General features: G+C 24.9%; 4 protein-coding genes across 9 annotated transcripts in view; 3 read left to right on the forward strand and 1 right to left on the reverse strand.

Moving 5' to 3' along the window:
- LOC126900715 (tachykinin-like peptides receptor 99D) overlaps window positions 1-4,654 on the forward strand; it is a 125,602-nt gene extending 120,948 nt beyond the window's left edge. For all 6 annotated transcript variants that reach the window (XM_050676627.1, XM_050676625.1, XM_050676631.1 and 3 more), the window contains one exon: window positions 4,259-4,654. In XM_050676627.1, coding sequence (XP_050532584.1) covers window positions 4,259-4,514 — 256 coding nt within the window. In that variant the 3' untranslated portion in view covers window positions 4,515-4,654. The remainder of the gene's footprint in view (window positions 1-4,258) is intronic.
- Window positions 4,655-9,971: 5,317 nt separating this feature from the next.
- LOC126900734 (ubiquitin-conjugating enzyme E2 variant 2) lies at window positions 9,972-12,684 on the reverse strand. Its single transcript, XM_050676657.1, has 4 exons — window positions 12,482-12,684; window positions 11,931-12,073; window positions 11,744-11,869; window positions 9,972-10,522 (listed from the first exon to the last, which is right to left on the reverse strand). Exons 1-4 carry the CDS (start codon window positions 12,504-12,506, stop codon window positions 10,382-10,384), a joined length of 435 nt encoding a protein of 144 aa, XP_050532614.1. The 5' UTR covers window positions 12,507-12,684; the 3' UTR covers window positions 9,972-10,381.
- Window positions 12,685-12,766: 82 nt separating this feature from the next.
- On the forward strand, window positions 12,767-14,072 carry LOC126900726 (leukocyte receptor cluster member 1 homolog). The gene is made up of 3 exons (XM_050676649.1): window positions 12,767-12,915; window positions 13,085-13,184; window positions 13,242-14,072. The coding sequence occupies exons 1-3, from the start codon at window positions 12,893-12,895 to the stop codon at window positions 13,938-13,940; spliced, it is 822 nt and encodes a 273-aa protein (XP_050532606.1). The 5' UTR covers window positions 12,767-12,892; the 3' UTR covers window positions 13,941-14,072.
- Window positions 14,073-16,939: 2,867 nt separating this feature from the next.
- Window positions 16,940-22,135, forward strand: LOC126900729 (15-hydroxyprostaglandin dehydrogenase [NAD(+)]-like). Its single transcript, XM_050676651.1, has 6 exons — window positions 16,940-17,368; window positions 17,430-17,553; window positions 17,625-17,731; window positions 18,221-18,394; window positions 18,458-18,615; window positions 18,775-22,135. The coding sequence occupies exons 1-6, from the start codon at window positions 17,276-17,278 to the stop codon at window positions 18,887-18,889; spliced, it is 771 nt and encodes a 256-aa protein (XP_050532608.1). The 5' UTR covers window positions 16,940-17,275; the 3' UTR covers window positions 18,890-22,135.
- The last annotated feature ends 87 nt before the right edge of the window (window positions 22,136-22,222 follow it).

Below are 22,222 nucleotides of genomic sequence, written 5' to 3' on the forward strand. Positions count from 1 at the left end.
TTTAACATAACAATAATTAAATTTAAGTTTATCAGAAGATTTGCTAACATATTGACATTAATTACTTATTTTAAAACAGTTGTGACATATTCTTTTAACTATTAGTTGGAATATTTTAAAAAGTAATATAATTTTACATTTTATCCAAATATACAAGTTAATATTAGTTCCTCGAATCTTAAAATAATAATTATGTTAACGACATGATTTTTGGTAATTTTTAGTTTCAAATATTTCTCAAATATTAATTACTTTTTTAATTATCACTTATACCTTATAAGAATTTCGACTTAATATATTTAAATTAGCTTATAAAATAGAAAATGATCTAAATAAGAGAATGGTCGGTAGATACCAACCTTCAATCTATTACTTAGAAAGTTATTAACATTTTCATACCTAAGCAGGAGGAAAATTGCGACCGAAAAATGTGTCTAATGACAAAAATTGTAATACTCGCCCTTTACATCCGGTAGATGACCAGTAATTTTCTTAATTAAACTTTTTATTTTATGAACTAGCAAAATATATATTTTGCCATTTTAAAAATAAAATTGACATTGTTATAATTTTTAGGAATGAATTAAAAAAATAATTAATAACTAATAAATTAAGAAATATATGAAACTAAAATGTGTCAAAAATAATATAAATTATATAATTATATTATTATACAGATAAATTTGTAACTAACAAGAGCCAAAAAAAATTATATTATTTTAAGAGAAATCTAGTGGCTACTGTTAAAAGAATCACCTTGATTACTTTAATAAAAATATAATAATCATATTTATAGCATTGATACGAACATTTCATTTATAAAAATTTAATATCCATTTTATAATGTTAATTCTACTAAATTTCCATTGGAAAAATATTGTAATACAATCTGTACGCAATGTTATTATGTCCAGTCATTGTGTTTGCCAATCCTTTTAACGATTTTTTTTCTACAGTGACCAATGTTTCATTTGATACCTTGTATACGCGTCTAGTCATATTTTAATTAAATTTTTATTTAAATAATGTGCATAACAACAATGCATTTAAGATATTAAACATTTGCCAATAACATTATAGATATTTCATTATTTTCAAAACGATCTCCTCTGGGCTACGTGTATTTATTGAGCTAATGAAAATAAAACACAATACATTATTTCGCTAAATCAAATTAAAAAATTGTTAAAATTTCAATAACAATTTATAAGGCATGATTAATATTTCGTTATAAACCCGTTCATTTCTTATAAAATCATTTTTACTTAGAACAATAAAATTACTAAAAAGCGTTTTAATTTTATCAGGCGGCGTTATATATATGCAATTTAACTACAATAATGTCCTGGTTTTTTGTTCAATTAATTGCATAAAAACTAATGCCAATTCATCTCAATTCTAATTGATTAATTCAATTAAACTAATTAATCATAAATGATTAATTAGTACAATGAATAAAATTAACATCAAATTATGTATTTATCACAGAGAATGAGTCTTATATGTTTTTGGTATTCTGATTGGGTTCGGACCTTACAACATTTTATTTTCAAGGTATAGGTTACGGTTAAATTTTTAGAAAATCAAAATTTTATTTTATTTGAAACCCGATCTTAACTAATAAAAACCATGAATTTGAAATTTCTTTTCAAAATTTTAAGTTATTTAATATAAAATTAACAGCAGTGGCGGGTTACCAAAAGGGTTTGGATAGCCCCAGACACCGTTATATATAAATATATTATACATACAGGACTGAACCCATGTGTTTATTTCAATATTTCGAGCATAAATTATTTGTTGTACCCCCTTGCAGAATGTGGTGTTCACAATGAAGGGGGTGTAACGTCCAAAAATATTTAATCAGACATAGAAAATGTAGAAAAACATACACAGAGTGTTAGGAGTAAGTTAGGAAACGGGTCAATTGTTACTAACAATAGAAACCCGTTTTCTTACTTACTGAACACTCTATACATTTTTGCTGCCCAGAAATTCCGCCATTGGTTAATAAGTGCAGATTTAATTATTTATGAATTATTTCAAGCAACCCATAATTTCTTGTTAACGAAGAAATTTTAAAATAGTTAATCTTTTAACATGCAATTATGTAATTGAGCTATAAAATGAAATACTTTAATTGTAAAGAATTATTAAAAATTTTTCATTTCGTTATAAATTAAATAAAGATAATTGACTGACTGAGAACGACAGGCAATTTTTACATATGTACTATAATAAAGTAGCTTATCCACAGATCTCATCACACTGTGAGTACATTAGTGTAATAACTCAAAATATAACATACATGGAACAAATTTATCATATTATCTGTTATTGAAAAACAATAGTATTTATTATTAAGCATTCAATTTTATGGATAAGACGTAATACGCTTTTGTAAAGGCCTTCATTTTTAACATAAGTAAAAACACATATAAAAAGTAGTAATTACACTGGTGTCTCTGGTCAGAGACTCTCAGTACGACATACACGTGTGAAGAAAGCATTAAAATTGACAAAAAACACACTTTTCGTGTTATACAATTGGCTCAACAGTTTACAGTTATTACTATTTTTGTCGATTAGTTAAAATCCCACGTGTCTATTTTTAGCATCTGTAGAATAACTTCTTGGAAATATCCAACAAGACACGACGAGTCGCAACTACAACAACATTTCCTATTATATCACAATTTATCTGATGTCGACCTCATCAATGAATTCCGACTTCTCAGAACAAAATTCTATTTTAAATAAAAAATTATTTAAAAGGCTTTTCATCTTAATGAAAACTTTTTTTTATCTATTCAATTGAGTTTTGCTTACGATACGGTTTATTTTTTTAATTTTAAATTAAGTTTCGGCCGTGGTGGGGTCCGCATATGTGCAAATGGTTTTAAGTTCCATCATCCTTTTCGGTCTCATTACCTGAATTTTAACATACGACATAAGAGTATTTTATAAAATTTAGCTACCAGATTTTCTATTATTTTTTCTTTTCGGCGTTGTCAAACCGTTGAATTGGCATGATATTAAAAAATATATTATGTTTTTTTTTTATATTTACATAAACCTGTACAGTTACTCGCGATAAAATAAATATTTGGTAATCAATACTCATTATTATCTCATTTATATACAAAGCACATATATAAAATAAATATCATACCCAATATTTAATAGAAAGTAAAGATAAATCTAATTTTTTTTTTTGTAAAATCCATTAACCCAGCCGATTTAAAAACTCGGGGTTTGATTTATTAACACAAGTTTATAAAAAATCGAAGGATCAATGTACAAAATAGCGTGTACATACTCAAGTATAAGCTCTATTACCTAATATTTTCAGAGAATTATAGAGAATTTTTTTATGAGATATTATATATTGAAACCTTTCCATAAAATATAATACATCGATAAGACCAGCCATAATTATAGTGATAACAATGATATTTTATAAGATACACCAGTGTGTTAAAGGAGTTCATAGTTTTCTAAATTTTTGTCTGTATCATAGTATATATTTGTTAATGAGAGAGATCAACGTATTGCTATAATGTTTAGTGTTATGATACACAGCATTTTTCCTATTCTAGTTATAAATTTTTTAATAGATACGCCAAAACGCCAATCTTTATGCTCTTCTTTAACGTACAATAAATACAATCTATATATATATATATATTATGTATATATAAATATTTGTAATTTATTTGAACGACAAGAGTGTTATTATTTTTCTTTTTTTATACAGAATCTACCTTTTTATCTAATTTAACATGTTTTGAGAGTACTTTTGAATTTATTATCTTTATAATATTGAAAAATTATATTGTTTTGCAATGTATCCGTAGAATATTGAAAAAATATAATAACATACCGCCTTTTTTTCTCAAAGAGTTAAATGTAAAATATATTATAAATGAGTGAAGATGTGTTTTTATACTCGTACAAATGAGTGACAATTAGCAAGTTACGAGTACTACTAATTACACATCGCAGTATCATTTTAAGTACACGCTACTAGCATGACTAATGGAATTCTGTGTTTTTAGATAAAATGGTTAATTACACCTAAAGGTATTAGCTCATTAATTATGTACACACTCTTAATCGTTCAAAGAGAATGCGCATAGATAATACTTCTTACGTCTAAATAATCCTAATAGTATTATTCACTTCTGCAGAGCTCGCAGAGATGATTTTATTTTATGTCATAAACCATGTTAATGATTCGTCTTTTTTTTTTTAACAGGAACCGTATGCATACCTTTGAACCATCTTTGTTCCGACAACGGTCTCTTGAAGCCTCCGTCGCGGAAACCGCCGAAAAAATCCAAATGCGACAGCAACGGGGATGGAAGCAGCTACAGCAGTATCAATACTGTGGGAACAACGGGCAAAATGACTGCACAAAGAGAAAGTATAAATTCCGCATCCTGACAAAAGGGCGAAAGGCCAAAGAATACGACACCACAGATTTGGATATGACGGAAGTGACGGCCATGTGAAAAGAACACTATCTGCTGTAGTAAATGTCTACGTCTGAAGATCAACTGTTACTTAGGAAAATATTAATTGAATGTGATCTCATTGCGGAGTATAAATTTGCTGGGCTGATTAATGTTATTAAATTGATATACAACATGAATTGTAATTTTCTTGAGTTATGTTCGTTTATCGTGATTTCCCTATTCAATAAACATTTTTAATTAAAAAGGAAAAGTGCAAACTTTTCAGTTTTTTTAAAACTTAAGAATTAAGTATAACGCTTGATCGAATCAAAAGCAGCCGTGAGTCCTTATTATTATGCTTTTTATGAACATTTAAAAAAAGTTTAATTAAAATTTTTGGCGACGTAAAAAATTTGTTAGAGCTATATTATTTTTGAATTAAAATTGAGCTGAAATTAAACGCTACATTACAAAACGGTAAGAAAAAAAAAATTAATAAAAAATAATAATCATTTAAGATCTTATAAAAAATTCTGTTAACGCAGAAGTAATTTATAAAATATCGTAATAATATTTTTGCACGCAATAACATCTTAAGAGCTATTTTTTATTTCTCTAATTTTTAAATGAAAAATCTTCTTCAAAAAAGTTAATACATAACTTACAGGGACGTATTTAGGGGTAGTAAGTGGGTACAGTCGCACCTGGTGCCAAATTTGTTTTTGAATTAAGGGGTAGCAGCATTTTTTCGTAACCATAATATATAAAATAAAGGGGTATGTAGAGGAGGCAATAAAACTTTACCTGGGGCGCCAAAACTCTACATACGTCTCTGATAACTTAAAGTATAAAAAAATAATCAATTTTAGAAAATTTATATTAGATGATGTCATTTAGTCTTTTACTATAAGAGTAATTATAAACTATGACAGCGATCTTACATAATATTAAAATACATTTACATTAGATTTTAAGTTATATTAAACTAATATAACTTAACTTGCATCCTGACCGCCTCATTTATAATCGAATGTAAATATTTTTAAATATTATATAAGATCGCTCTAATTAATATTATTAATCTAAAGGTGATTAAATTCAAAGTTTTTGTTTTCCGTATAACGCCATGTAATTTTCATTTCAATTGATCATTTGGCTTGGTTTTTTTATAAAAAATGTCACTTTTGCCTTATGCATTCTTAACAACGTTATAATTATATTCAATAAATATATGTTGAATGATGCAAGTAAATTTAAACATTTTATTATAGTAATTGCTTAGGCTTATACCACTATGATCACTATTATGATTTTAAATTGAATCATGATAGAAAATAGATACTTTTTTAATATCATATTGAGGAAAAAATTTCCTTAAATAAATAATTTTGAAATTATTAGTACTATGAAACCAAATATTGAAGTCCAATATTGTTATTTTGGATAAAAAATAATTAATTAAAATTGTTGCATAGACAAGTTTTATTGAAGTGGAACATAATACACTATTATATAAAAATATTCGATAGTATAAAATATTTTAAATGCCTTTTTCCAATACATATTAAATTATATATTCATATTAAAAAAATCCTTAGTTAACAAAATAAAAATATTTGTATACATAATACAAATATTTGTGTATATAAGTAATAAAAAAAATTTAATTACAAATGAACTTACCTATCTAATTTTAATTTACTTTTCATATTTAATACTACATAAGAATAAATATTTATTTTTATTATGTCTTGAGTTATATAAATTTTTTTTTTGCTAAGAAAATTGAACTAATGAAATTATTAACTAATATGATTATTGTAACAACTGTAACAATCTTTACATTTTTAATTCTATTTAACACTATAACAATGTCTATATTTTTCTTTTATATCAGACAGCTTTAAAAGTTCTTTTCTATATGACATTCTGATTGTCTTTTATTGACACTATTGTACATGTATTTTCACTTTATTTTGCTGTAATTTCGATAGCCATATTACACTATTCTTTAAATCGAGGTAACCTCAAAAATGTTAAAATATCGTTATTTAATTAAATTTGATCATACGCCGGCTGTTTAGTCTATAAAATAAGTGAGCGCGTTTAGTGTAACTATTTTTTTTATACATTCTAATCATGGCATACCTGGAATTTTTTAACGGAAGGAGACTCCAAAAGTTTGTCTTGATTCATTAATATACCTACTTTTTGGAGTATTTTAACGTTAAGACAAGAAGTATTTAGTATAAAAACTAACTGATTTCAGAAAAGATTATATATATATTCAGCAGATTATTAATTTTCACACACTCAATCGAGTAACTATAAGTTTTGAATAAAAACTTTTGTTGCACTAAAAGTTTTGAAAGATTTAAAATCACACACTGTTTGTCATTAAAATGAAAGTTTTAGAGATTAGAATCACCTGTACACATGTTTTATGAGCTTCAAATTCTTTATGTAACCTCAATACGAGAGATTTTTTTAATAAATAATTTATGTACTTGCCATGTAAAATGACGATTTTTACTGTATCTTTGTATCAGAGGCATATTTAAGAGGGATAGGGGCAATCCCTTTGACTAGCACTATTTAAAGTTTATATTACGAAATAAAGCATTAAAGCCCTCTATTTTTTGGTCATCACTTTGCTTTTTAGCCCAAAACATTTTTCTAGTCTGCATACCAAAGTATAAATAAGTATACCGCCACCTCTAAAATGAGTTCTGTAAATACACCGCTACTCTATATTACTTATACAGGAAATTATTTTGTGAACATCGATTGTAATTACCTATAAATACTTAACCATTATTACCAAGTCACCGTAGGTAATTATTATTAAAGATTTATAAATTTATGTAAATTAATTTTAATGATTATTACATAAAATTTGGTTTAATTTTATAAAACAATTTTAGTTTTATTTTATTAAATATCCTAAATGTTAAATTGATGTTGATAATGTATAAATGTATATATTATATTTTAATATATATATTCTTTTTTTATATCAGGAACTTTATAAAAAAAACATTAGTTTATACTTCCTACAGGTACAATTATTGTTACCTCAGTGACGGATTCAGGGTGAGAACGCAATAGACGCGCGCTCTTTCCATAAGTTGGAGGTTCGCCTACTAAAAAAAAAAGGGTATTTGAAAGATAAGATTGTCAAAAAATGTATGTTGACTTCTAAAACCATTTTTGCGTGTCTCTTGTTTATGAAATAATTCTGAATCCACCACTGTGTTACTTATATAGTTAACACTAAAGATGCTATAAAATATCAGTTCTATAAGTGTGCCAAATATCATTTTCATTGTTATTTACTTCACATTTTTATTATAATCTATTTCATGCAAGTATAATTTCCGTTATTGTATTTATTATTATGTTTGTAAATTATGTTATTTATTATTAATACACGTGTTATACATATGAATTAATTTTACTTATATAGTTCATATTTTATGAAATACGTTACAACTTATACACTCTCTGTAAAAAGGAATCAACTTTGCGAGCTACATCGGAATGCTCAGTGGATAAGTCTGGTATATTCGAGTTTATACTGTGTTTAGGATTGACATAGGTACAGGCCAACCCGAAAGGCTGTCCAATAAAGCATTTGTTAATTGTATATGAATTTCAAAAAAAGAAAAAATACATACCCAGCACCCTTCTTCTATGTTTTAAAACTTAGCAACATAAAAAAAAACGCCTACAAAATATGTGAACTCCAATATAAGTACTAAACGGTATACCAAATTATAATAATGGTATGTATAAATTATAATTATTATAGTTTAATCCTGAGCACACCTCTAATAAGCTATTATCGGGAATATTAAGTGACTAAAAAACGTTAAATTCTCGATGCAATATGAGTTGTGTTGGATGTGTGTTCAATTTAATTTTACTTTTTACTAACAAATTAGCTTATTGAAGAGATAACATAATTAAAAAATATATTTGGATCTACAACCATGAGCATATAAATGTTTTAAGTATAAAAAAAATATTATCATCTATTTTAGCCAGAATTTATGTTTTTCATTTTATTTATATAAATACTCTAGAAGTAATTATGTTTTATTTAATTACTTATCAACAATAATTATTGTATAATTCAAACAAAACAAACTTTAATATCTTCTCTCTAAATTTTCACTAAAAACTTGGAGGTGTTAAATTCCAAAGATCGAAGAAAATTTTTTCTTGCTTTTCTTAAATATATCCAACCTTATTTTGATCGATTTATAAATAATATCAATATATACCTTTTCTCTTACAGCTGCAGTATTTCAACTATAATTGTTGAAACTAAAACATACTACTATATTTTAAGTAAAATACAGTATGCACCAATGACAATTTACACACTCACAAAATTAAAAGACAAGATTGTATAAAAAGTATAAATCTTGTATAAATCAGATGTATTTACACAAATACAATATTATAACAGATGACTCAGTTATTCTTAATAAAATTTTAAAAGAATGGCGAAATATGCTGGGGGTACTAAGTAGCCAAAAAATCTCCCCTATTTGCGCGTATGTGTTATAACATCATTTAACACAAATTTTATCTAGAGTTTATAAAAATAAGTATGTAGGAAACTTCTAAAATTGTATAATAATTCCATAGAATCATGAATTATTAATTAAAAATATAAAAATTCACATATTCTTAGTTATATTTGCAGCATATACAGTAAAACTCAATTGTTAGTAATTATTAAAAAAACATGGTATTTGAAGCATTTCATTTTGTTAAATACTTAATAAGTTAACAGTTACATTTAACATCAATACAATTTGATTAACTTTATTTTTATTAAAAGATTTTTTTTTTAATATTCAAACTAAATTATTGAATATTTATTATTTTAGTTTGATATTAAATAATTAAAATTTCTTAATTTTCATTTTTTAAACTACCTTTTATACAATTCTTACTATAATTTACAATAGCTATTAATCAGTATTGAATAAATGGTTAATGAACTATAAGCAGACAATAATTTTATAAAATTCAACAATACCCGTTTAATAAGTTTTAATTGATTATTAAAAAAAAAAAAAATAAAACTAAGTTATGGATTTTCAAATTTTTATAACAGGAAAAATGTATTTTGAGTAAAATTAATGTCTTTTATCTACATCAAATTCACTCAAGACACCATTTTAAAAAAATATTTATAATTATTCTATTTTGATGATATAATAAAACAGTTTAAGAGTAAATTAATTAAATTAGAAAACAAAAAATGTAAAAACTTAAATTTCTAAATTTTAAAAAATCATAAATTCAATTTGAGTGATAGTAATTGAATATTTTCAACAATATTGATTCAAATATTAATGAGTGCAGATGACTAATTTAACCACAAATTATTTTACAAGTTCAATTTGACTGGTAAACTATTTACTTATGCATCAGTTCATTTATTTTATATTATTTATTAATAATTAAGGTTTTTAGCACTTAAAATACAACAAAATCTAATTTGTTTATGAGTATATTATAATATTATAAATTATAAATAGTATATAAAATATGCCTAAATGTGAATTGCGCTTTCTGAACCATGAAATTAAACGAATATTTAACAAAAAAAAAATTACAAAACAAAAATGACCTGTGAAACTTAAATTTCTTTACCAAATATGTTTAGAAATCGCAAATTAAAAGGGGATGGTCCCCTATTATTTTTGGGCAATAAACTATGAGTCTGACTGAGAGGATGCTGCGTAATAACAGCATGGAAAAATAATTCTCAGGCAACGACCAATGAAGCGACGTTGTTGTTGTACTGCTTGCATCGGCTGTGTTGGTTGTACCGGTGCAGCGACTGTAGGTTGGTAGCGAGGCGCAAGGTACAAACTATTCCATGGTTCAGACAGCGGCGATGGCTAGAATGTGCTACCCTCAGGGGGTTGAGACATTTTCATGTTATCCTTGAGAGTCATTAATCTTCTAAGTTCTTGCAATACAGTCTTTATGGTATAATCACGTTGCCATCTTGCTAATACAGGCACTTGCCTATTATCAACCTACAAAAATTTACTATTTATTAAAATATAATAATCTTAGATTAAAAGTTGTTTTATAAACTAAAAATAAATTAAAAAATATAATCTAAATTAGTGAAATTTTTAATAAAATTAGTACACACTGTAAGTGAATAAGTAAAATCCATTAAATTGATAAAATATATGGAAATAAATTAGAGCAAGAACTAGTAGTTAACTTTATTTTAATAACATTATTAATAAGCTATAAGATTTTTTTTTAAACTATATTAGTAGAAAAACTATATTTTTATAGATGTAAATGCTATGAAGATGCGGTATTGGAAACAAAAATAAGTACATTAAGTTATGTAGTTATATCTGTTTCATCAAACTTTAAAGTTATTAATTCTCAGAGGAAAAAAATTGAAAAATGGAACTTATTGCAATTTTTTCTGCCAAAATGAATACAAATCTATACAACTAAAAATAACAGTTGTAACAAATTAAAAATAGTTTCATATGATTTAATATATTAAAATCATTAAAAAAATGAAACTTTATAGTGCTTAGAAATATAATATAATAATAAATAATATAAATATAATAACTAATATTCAGAAGAATTCAAGTAAAAATTTGAGAAATTTTTAAAATGCTATACAAAATTGGAATTAAAAAAGATTAATGTATAAGAGGAAAACGGACATCAGAAATATATGCATTGTCAAAAATACTTGCACTTAAATCACTTAGAATTCAAAGACTTATGAACATTTTTTATATTAGTATCAATAGATTAACTCTCATGATAGCAAAAAAAAACATCATGTACTATTGTTAAAATTTGATTAATGGACATTTTACTTTGACAGTGTGATATGAGTAAAGAGCAAAGTATATTAATAATAGTCATGTTTGTAGCTTTTAAGGAGTATCAATGAAAAATACAATGCCTTTCAATTTTTTATTTAACATTTATTATGCAATAATTCTAACCTAACCAACATACATTTAACAAATCTATCAGTTTTCTCAATAATTCAAGACATATAATTTTTATTTAATTCTATCCTGGTTAATTTTTATATAACACCATTAAAACTATAGTACTATAGCAGTTTCAATTAATCTGCTCTAAAAATATATTATTGAACTTTATTTATTTCTTAAATAAATAGTGCAATCATAAAATTAATCAATGCATTAAATTTTTAATAAGTAATATCAATAGAAACTTAATAATATAAAATTAGTACTAACCAATCCAGTTGAATTGTGCACACAAGTCATATTGATTCTTGTTACAAATCGAGCGACAGGTGCATCGTCTGGATACCTTGGACCGCACTCTACTTTTAAACTATACATTCGATTTTCATATGGTGTCTATTAAAGTTTAAAATCATTACATTACAATTTGTAAGACAAAATTTTTTACATTCTTTACCCTCGGTGGTCCAATTATCATGCCAGTCCAATGGGTTAATGTCATATCATCATCTTTTTCTAGACCCCAACTTATAGTACCATCACCAACACCTTTTTGTCCTTGTTCTAATTCTTCTAATAATCTAAAATTTCGTGGAACAACTAAAACAAGAATTTCAATAGTATTACATAATTTCATACAGAATAATGTACATAATAATTTTTTTTTTTTACTTAAGCTACACTTTGTATTTTAAATTCAAATTACCTAACATTGTTAACTCATATAATAATATTAGGTTAAGATTTATAAATATTTAATAGTTGTACCAAATGTGATACTAAGAATATAATGCTACATGTCATCTATTACAACTAGCTTAATATTAATTTTCCCAACAATGAATATTGCATAACGCCAAAATAAGAGTTTATAAAATATATTTTAACAAATGATAAATTTATTTCAACCAAAAAAATATTTCAACATTATTATGGAAACACATTTTTTTAATCAATCCTACTGTCATTACATCATAATTTATACCGCACATTGTAACTGTAACTCACCCACTAAGCTTGCAGTCATTGCCATATTTAATGAAATCTGCCAACAGAATAATAAATAAAATTAACGTTTATAAGTGTGAGGCCAAATAACAACGATGATAAATACTTATGAAAAACTATAAAAAATGTAAAATCCGAAATTTTTAGGTAATATCAACAAGAATGATCGAAATCCGTCAGCTACGGCTAACACAGACAATTGGCCCCGAGTACAGTGCCACTATGAACGTTCGGCTTTTTTAAACACGAAGACCAGTACATGCACTGATTATTTTATCAAACTAACAATCATACTGTTATCAATGTTTTTTTATAATTTTCAATTCATAATATTTAGTAAATGTAAATCTAAGAAATAACGTTATTTGACATCTTTGTTTTTTTTTATTTTAACTATTAATTTAATTAAAAATGAATATTCTTCCTAAAAAAAGGTAATGTTTAAAATTTTAAATTGAAAATGTATATAGATTATGTATTAATCAAATATTGTAGTAATAATGAAATACATTTTAATATTAAAAATTAAATTTTAATCGCGTTTATTTATCTTAACTGCAATGTTCAAAGTATAAGATTACTACAATATTAAATTTTTTTTAGATGGCATGTTCGCACAAAAGAAAATATTGCCCGTGTCAGGCGAGACGAAGCACAAGCAGCCGAAGAGGAAAGAAAACTAAAAATGAGGATACAGCTGGCTGTATGCAATGAAAAAATCATTAAATATATCTAAAGTAACATTTTATTTTATTTCTAGGAACAAGAAACCAAGCTATTAATATTAAGGGGAAAAGCAAAAGAGAGATATGATGATACTGCTGATCGTCCTAAAGAAGTAATAAAAGCAGAGTCAGAGCATGTAAATTTTTTTCAGGATCTTGAAGATGGTAATATTGCTCACACAGGAGTAAATAAAGAACACGAACAAGAAAAAAAGGAAGAAAAAGAAGCATATGAAAAAAAAATAGGATATCTAACTTACCTAGGACAAGATACTGATGAAGCAACTGGTAATGTTCAATGGTATAATAAACTACCTGCACGTTTAGATAGCACAAAAAATAATAAGGAAGTGGAAACTAAAATAAAAGTTTTTAATGATCCATTACTTGTCATTAAAAAGTATGTTGATGATGAAAAGAAAGATATAAACAAGATTAAAGTTAAAATAAAACAAAATGATGAATCATCATCTAAAAAACATAAAAAAAGGAAAAAGAAAAAAGAAAAAGTAAAACATTCTTCTACTATAGAAGAACTTAGAGCAAAAAGATTAAAGAGAGAAAGGGAAGAAAGATTTAGGGCTAGTCAAATTTTAGCGAAAATAAATGGAGTAACACCAGTTGAAAAAATTAAACAGAAACCTCCAGCTATTATACAGAAGTATAATTCTCAATTTAATCCATACTTAGCCAAACAAAATTATCCCAGTAGTAGTTCAACTTCAAATACTTGAAAAATTATTTAAAATAAATTGTTTTAATTTTTTCCATTGTTAATAATACTATGACATTGTATAGTAGAAAAGACATTGAATACTCCATTCGAAAAATATGTATTGTTTATTAGTAATAAATTATTACCATTATTTGATTTTATTATAATTGGCACAAGATTTTTCCTTGCTAATGAATAACTAAAAAATACTAATTAATCAAGTTGCAGATCATGTTTGTTTTTCAAATCACAATAGTTTTTGTACAATCGTAACTTTATTTGAATGAAGTTTAGATTTTGTATCATTTATATAACAATATCAGTGATATTAGAAATAAAAAAAACTGATATCTGTTTAAATGTTCATATTTAGTATTTTTATTTGAATTATAATGTCCTCAAATAATGAAACAACTACAAATGCTATTTACAATTTAAAGTATTCAAATAATCAATTTAGATAAGGCTCTAATTTATGCATTTCATAATATCTACAACATTCCACTGCACAACAACTTGAACATTTTAACTTTTCTTTAAAAAAAAATGTACAACAATAGTTATCTGTGGATCTGAAATTTAATGTTTTTTTTTGCTAGAAATCAGATTACAGATTACAACACATTCAACACCTTAAAAATTATTAAATCTTAATAAAATAAAAAATTTTAAGTTTCTACCAAGTACAAATTTTTACTTTAACATATACTACCAAATAAATTTAACGATTTTTTTAAAGTCAATTTGATTTTTAAATTGTTTGCATCAATCAGAATAGTTGCTATAAGTATCAACTTAATTAATTTCATACTTCTATTTGTCTAGTCGCTACTATAAATTGAATTTTATTTAGAATAATTTAGTGACGTTCAGAAATTTGATGTTTGTGGACTAATGTTTATCTGATTTTCCAGATAACGACGAAAATAACAAAAAAAATTATTTCTTCATTGCCATTAATGTTGAAAAAAGAAGTTTTATTGATGTAAAAGTCATAAAAAAACATTTTGTGAATAATTTTAAAAGTAATATTTGTTTATATAATATCAATGGAACAATTTTAACTAATATTAATTAAAATAAAAATATTTAATTCAAAAAAATACTAAAAAAAATAGGTATACCCAAAATATTTCGGTATTATCAATATATCGATAGTATAAAATTGAATTTATTATTATGGATATTATTAAAGTATTCCGTGGTATAAGTAAATTTTAATAATCAATTACACGTATATGGAATAAAAGTGTAAACAAAATATATTTATCATCCAAGCTTTATAGACATGTAAGGATAGATAACCACAAAATAGATTCACTTATTTCACTTTTGGATAAACCTTGTTTATCATCCATAAGAATTGTAACTTTTTGATGCTTTACGCGGGAAACTGAATGTGGTGAGAAAAATATTCATCGTAATTATGTCAATTTTAAATCTAGGGAAATTACAGATATATTACAAAATTTTTAAATTATCGATTTATACTAGTTTCAAATAATTACCCGACAAATACACACATATTATGGTTGCCTAGTATACTTATAAAGTAGTATAAAGTGAAATTATAATTAGCTATTATTAAAAATGATTTTTTTAATGAAAATTCAACGTATAAAATTTTATTCTTTTAAAGACAAAATAAATTTTNAATGAAAATTCAACGTATAAAATTTTATTCTTTTAAAGACAAAATAAATTTTTTTAAAGTGATGTATCAAAATATCGATATATCTTTAAAAAAATTTTAAGCATTCTTACTAAATTCCGACCAAAAAATACTCCCTTATCACGTTAATGTTGATGTAATATTCTTATATTTATGAAAAACCATAACATAGGTTTAAAAAATAACATAGATTAAAAAAAATAAGTTTAAAATATTAAATAAATAATTAATAATAATATTAAATTTATGTATTTATCAAGAATTGGCTAACTCTCTGGTCTTGAAAAAAAGTTGTAAAGATACTAAAAGTTGTTAGAAGATACAAGTATTATTTTTTCTAAAAACATTTAAGTGATCTATATATAGTAATATAAAATTACGGTAATAATCTTTTTCGAGATTATTCTTTTTTACTTGTTTCATCAAATTTTACATTACTGTACAATGGTTCTGAATTGCCCAAAAAATAAAACTTAATCACTTATAAATTTATCTTTTTAGTTTAAATAATTCAATCAAATTAAGTTAGGAAATGTTAATATAGTAAGTATAATATTATAAAGTTTACTTCAAATAAAAGTTAACAAATGAAACATTAAAAAGCCATAAAAATTAAAAATTGAGAAGCTGTATAAATGCGAGTAATTGAAAAGTCGTAGAAATTTAGAAACATTAAGAAGCTACAGAATCATTTTTTAGAAAATTGTTAATATTTTTGTATCATGCGACTAGCAATTAATTAAAAGATAAATATTTTTCCATTATACATTTTAAATAAATATTCATTATTTCAAATAATTTTCAAGTTTGATTAAGTATTTCTAAAGAAATTAATTACTTACATTTTTTTTTAAAAGATTATACGAGATCTCGTATTTTTCATTAATAACCTACAAAAGAATATTTTCAAGGATATTTCTGTTACCCAGAAAATTCTTTCTTGACATTGCTACCTATGTCCTCTTTTAATCAACTGAATGTTAATATTTTTAGTAAAATACTGTAATATTAATTTGCTCTCTAACAGTCAATATCTTCATTAAAATTAAAAAACACTAATGGCGTCATTGTATGAGATTCGGGTGTCAGAACTCTTACAACACAATTATTTACATGGTAAAAATGTATTTTTTTTCTTTTGAAAGAAAACAATTTTTCCGTGCTTCCTATACAAAATTTTAGTTATGCTTACTAGAAAAATACTAAAATTGGTGTTATAGCTAAAACAATATAAAAAACCATCATAACTATTTACAAAATCGAAAAAAATATATAAAAAACTGTTTTTAAAATTGTAATTAAAACCGAAATATAGTATTTCGGTTTCGTGTGTTGTCTGGCAGTCTTATATCAGTTCAAATCAAATTATAATTTGACAAAATATTTTGGGGCTTAGTCATCAAATGAAACTTTTAGCGCTCCTTGCGGTTGTATATTCTATATATCCAGGCAGCAGCACCACGCGCTTTTGACACAAACCGTTGTTAAGGGCGAGGCCGGTTTTTAGTGGTCTTGGAGTAGTCAAGAATTTATACCATCATTCAAGATTGATACTATTTATACTTTTCTATAATTATTTATTTTTGTGCATCATGTATTATTGTTATAAATAAAATGATTCGTCGCATATAGTTACTTTATTACATCAACCCTTCATACTTTAGTAGATAATAGACCGATCGATGGAAATTAAGGGTAAAGTCGCCATGGTAACCGGCGGAGCAGCCGGTATAGGCCGTGCATATTGTGAAGAACTGTTAAAACACGGGGCCAAAGTAAGAATAATAACAATTCAAATTGAAATTATTTCATTATATTAATTTTATAAACATATAGGTATCTGTGTGTGATATTAATGAAGAAGTTGGATCAAAATTAACTGATCTTTTAACCGCTAAATTTGGTCCAGGGAAAGTATTATTTTGCCCTTGTGATGTAACCGATTATCCACAATTTAAAGGTTCAATATATTTTATTATAATTAATATTAAACTAATGTTTTTTTTTATTTATCTAAATGTTAATTTACAGAGGCATTTCACAAAACCTTTACTATTTTTGGCGCTCTTGATATCGTAGTGAACAATGCTGGAGTATTCAACGACAGATTTTGGGAGTTTGAAGTTGATGTTAACTTGGTAAAACACACATAATTTAATTTTTTACTACCAAAAACTTATTTGCAGATTATCTTATTCTCTATTAAAATATTTATTATACAATTTTAAATAAAAAATTTGTTTCTGATTGGAAAATACACTGTAATGTATGAAGTATAGAACAGATAGTAATATAAACATAATCCTAGTATTGCAGTTATTAAACTTTTTACATGTAATTTAACAACAACCGTATAATAATTATTTTGATTTTTTTACAAACCTTTGTTAAATAATTCGTTGAAAATTCTTTGTGGGCGTTAACCAATAACCTAAGTCAAAAGTTGCGTGAGTAAATAGTTATTATTATTGTTTTAAATATGATCATTAAACATATTATAAAATTGATAACTTATTTTTATATTTGGCTATTTAATTTAATATTTTGGAAATAAATTGCATTTCCGTTATATAGACAACATATTCTTTGTGTAAAAAAAATGTATTAATTTGGTAAATTTATTTCAGAATGGTGTTATTAGAGGAACACTCTTGGCTATGCAACTCATGGGCAAAGACAAGGGTGGAAGGGGTGGAACTGTTGTTGTTACGTCTTCTACAATGGGTTATAAACCGTGTTCTAGTATGCCTATTTACTCGGCTACTAAACACGCCCTTATTGGATTCATTAGAGCATTTGGAGTAAGATATAACTTTTCAAACAACTTTTTTTTTAATATAAATAAAATATAATTATTTTTAAAGGATTCATACCATAATAATTTGACTGGTATACGTGTCATGGCTTTATGTCCCGGAATGACGTTAACAGATGCAATACCAGAAGACGTGACACAGGCCTTACTGTCGCCTAGTTTCCTACATCTATGGGACAAAGACGTAGCTTCTCAAGCACCACAAGCGTAAGTATTTCTGCAAAAGCGATTGTCGAATCTACACACAAAAAAAAAAAAAATATATGGGGAGGTTGTTACACCCTAATATATTTATTTCTATTTTCTAATATTGATTGAAAACTATTATTAATATACTAATCTAAAATATTGAATTTACACGGATAGAGCTCAAAGTGTTGGAAGAGCGCTAATTCATGTGCTACAGAAAGGTCATAACGGTTCAGTTTGGGCAGTCGAAAACAACAAATCCGCCAAAGAAGTCAAGTTCCCTAATTTTTGAGTTATTTTTTTTCAATTAAGTTAAACTTTTGTTGAACTTAATCAAAATTTACTAAACATAACTAACTTATTATTAGTTAACCAAAAGTGTACCTAAAATTAAATCATAGGTACAACACGAATAATGTTTTAAAATTCTTGAGATTTAACTTTGCTATGGGGAAGTTTATTTAAATGCAATTGACATTCAATATTAATTTCCTTTCTGAAAAAATAATGAAATTTTTCTTGTTTTTTTTTATTATGTTACAGATTATGCTAAATTGTAGTTATGTAATTTGATTTATTCAATATTAAATTACTTTTAATAATTATAAATTTCTAAATATTATGATTAATTGGTTACATTGGTTAATGTAAAATAACATAGGAGGTAATAAAAATTTTTAAATAATCAATTTATAAGTATTATATTAGTACTTGTTTAAGTAACAATTTTTTTTTGAACGAATCGATATAGTCTTAAATTTTATTAATAAATAATGACCAAGTAATTTGGATGGAAGAGAAAACGGGGGAAAAAGTAATATAACAAACTTTAATTCCCGAAAAATAAAAAATTTTAAATTAATTTAGGAATATGTCTTACAATTCATTAAAAATCTTCTACTTGACCCACTAACCAACCTAACCAAACCAAACCTCCCATGATCATTCACGGAGGGATGTCACTTTTTTATTACTGACTTTTTATAATATGTAATTGTATTTAACTAAAGGAACAAGTATTACATATAACCCACCTCTAATTCTCCTGCTATTACAAAACACTAACTGTTACTACTCCAGATTTAAGACTTTATAAATATTATCAAGGCTGGGTAAGTTAGTCATTTTTTCTAATTTGTGTAATTAAGTTGGTTAAAAAATATATAAGTAAAGTTATAAGTTTCAAGTTACTAATTTTTAATTGTAAACTTAATTAAGTTACCAGTTACTTAAAATAATAATAGCTTTTTAGCTAGTAGATATTTTTGTTGTTAATATAAAAGGATATTTTTTGGAAAATAAGTATAAATTCCACGTACTTACCATAGATGCTATAAGAAAATCTATTTTTTTTAACATTTTATAACATTACTAAAAATCACTTAAATACCTAAAAAAATTTTTATTGCTATTTAAAACATAGATGATTCATATACTTTTTCATTATTTTAAATTTCTCGGGAAAAAAATTTTTATTTTAGTGCAATACTTAATAGTTTATAAACCATAATTACTGAACACTAACTTAACTTAATAAAAAAACAAAGTCACTTATTAAGTTTAAGTTAGTGTATAAAAAAAAACTAGTTAGATGAGTTAAAAAGTAAAAATAACTTAACTTATAACCTTTCAACACGTTAATTTCCAGCCTTGAAAACTATAAATATTATATGTAAAATTTAAAGCTCAGAATTGTTTTTTTAATTGGTGTGATAAATGGTACTAAAATATTAAATATAGTACATAATAATATATTTATAATTATAACCACATTTAAATTAAAAATTTATTTACTGTAATGCTCATTTATATTTAATCTATAGATAAGTTTAAATGTAATTTTTAAGTTTTTATTATTTACAACCGGGGCTAGGAACACGAAATAAATTTAGTTTTTGACAATTTTTCTTTTATTCAGTGAATTAATTCATCTATATCAAATTTTCTTTGAGTACATGTTGAAAAAACTATCACAGAAACGAAATATATCATGAACTACCTTTGAAACCTTAATTGAACTTAATATTTCACGTTAAAAAGTTTAAATTTTAAGTTTGATTATGGTTTGAAAAGCGATTTCATAATATTTTCGGTTATTATAATTGTTAACATTATAAATTCTTGAAAAAAATTCGAAAATGATCAACTTACTAGTTATGATAAAAATAAAAAAACGATATAATTTCGGTTCCTAGCCTTGTTTACAACATTGCCTTAAGTTGGAGCTTAGTTAGCGCCATTTAAGATTATCTAGAATGTTCAGTAAGTAAGGAAACGGGTTTATATTGTTCTCATTGTTTGTAACAACTAACCTTATATATATTATATATTATTAAATATTTTTATTGTTGGCTTTATACTAAGGAATATTTTATTATATGAAAATGATTGTAATATGTATTTACCTGACACCAAGCTTTTTTTAAATTTCATAGTACTAATATTATTAATTTTTATTTAATTATCGGGCTGTGATTTTATTTTTTAATCTAATAACATTATACAGTCAAAAGATAAAACTTAAATACCACACTATAGTATTTATCTAAATCAATAACATTTGATTGTTTGGTAAATAATTACTAGATTTATAAAATAATTGTATATACCAAAAGTATTTGTAGAACCACAAATGCCACATATTTTGATTTTTGACATTTTATACGCATTGAAATTTGATAATAATTTATATTTATATTGTACAATATGAAATTATGATTTTTATGTATTACTTACTCGTATTTAGTGTGTCATGAAATTCTATTGAATTTTTAATTTTGTACAATTTTTTACTACCATTTTTAATTATAATGTAAATTGTTTATATTTAATAAGTTCCGTGTTTTAATAAATTTATACTTATTACTATAATATAAATATATAAATATATCTATATGCGGAGTAGACCCAGAGGAACTGAGATCATAAGAACTCAGGTTCTCTATGATACCCTATTTAGGGGCCCTGAAAATTAAAACAAAAGACTTAAATTTAATGTAGAGCCAAAAAAGCGATCAGGCATTCAGGCAGGGTCGGACCGATACTGTACATGTTTTACGGGTCGAGTTTGGTTTAAATACGGATTTGATAGGTTTTTCATAAACCACTCAAATACTCGTAAAATAAACACAATATTAAAAAAATTACTTTTTTTTAGCTTCGATGCGAAGCTGAGAAAGTATTAATTTTACTATCATGTGTTTTTTTAATAAATTTTTTTTTGTGTGTCTGTAACCTCTTAATCTCAGCTCTCGCTGGACCGATTTTGATGAACAGTACGTCAAAAGATCACAAATTGTACCTAGTCAAAGACATTACACTCAAAAATGAAAAAAAATTTCTTGTTCTCCGTAAATGGGGGAAACTCCTCCAATCGCAATTTTAAAAATCGGTAATTTTCGACATTTATTCAATGTTTTTTTCTTAAAACTTCCATAACTTTTTTAAAAATAGACAAATCAAAGTAATTCTTTTTTATAGATACTTTAGGTATTTATAATAGTATTGTTATAAAAATATAATTTTAGCATTGTCTAAGAGTGTTCAAATTAATGGGCTGGACAAGTATGGAAATACAATTGCACCCATTCTGTGATGTTTTATATTATGAACCACTATTTTTAAA

The sequence above is a fragment of the Daktulosphaira vitifoliae genome, unplaced genomic scaffold, assembly GCF_025091365.1.
Source record: "Daktulosphaira vitifoliae isolate Bord-2020 unplaced genomic scaffold, ASM2509136v1 Scaffold_3, whole genome shotgun sequence".
In the NCBI taxonomy this organism is placed as follows: domain Eukaryota; kingdom Metazoa; phylum Arthropoda; class Insecta; order Hemiptera; family Phylloxeridae; genus Daktulosphaira; species Daktulosphaira vitifoliae.

Excerpts from the sequence above, each read along its gene's own strand:
- LOC126900734 (XM_050676657.1), bottom strand. The coding sequence starts at position 12,506 with ATGGCAATGACTGCAAGCTTAGTGG. Across the intron at positions 11,870-11,930 it reads TGATAATTGGACCACCGAGG|ACACCATATGAAAATCGAAT; the intron begins GTAAAGAATGTA and ends AAACTTTAATAG. Across the intron at positions 10,523-11,743 it reads TGCACAATTCAACTGGATTG|GTTGATAATAGGCAAGTGCC; the intron begins GTTAGTACTAAT and ends AAATTTTTGTAG.
- LOC126900726 (XM_050676649.1), top strand. The coding sequence starts at position 12,893 with ATGAATATTCTTCCTAAAAAAAG. Across the intron at positions 12,916-13,084 it reads AATATTCTTCCTAAAAAAAG|ATGGCATGTTCGCACAAAAG; the intron begins GTAATGTTTAAA and ends AATTTTTTTTAG. Across the intron at positions 13,185-13,241 it reads AAATGAGGATACAGCTGGCT|GAACAAGAAACCAAGCTATT; the intron begins GTATGCAATGAA and ends TTTTATTTCTAG.
- LOC126900729 (XM_050676651.1), top strand. The coding sequence starts at position 17,276 with ATGGAAATTAAGGGTAAAGTCGCCATGGTAACCGGCGGAGCAGCCGGT. Across the intron at positions 17,732-18,220 it reads TTGAAGTTGATGTTAACTTG|AATGGTGTTATTAGAGGAAC; the intron begins GTAAAACACACA and ends AATTTATTTCAG. Across the intron at positions 18,616-18,774 it reads GCTTCTCAAGCACCACAAGC|AGCTCAAAGTGTTGGAAGAG; the intron begins GTAAGTATTTCT and ends TTACACGGATAG.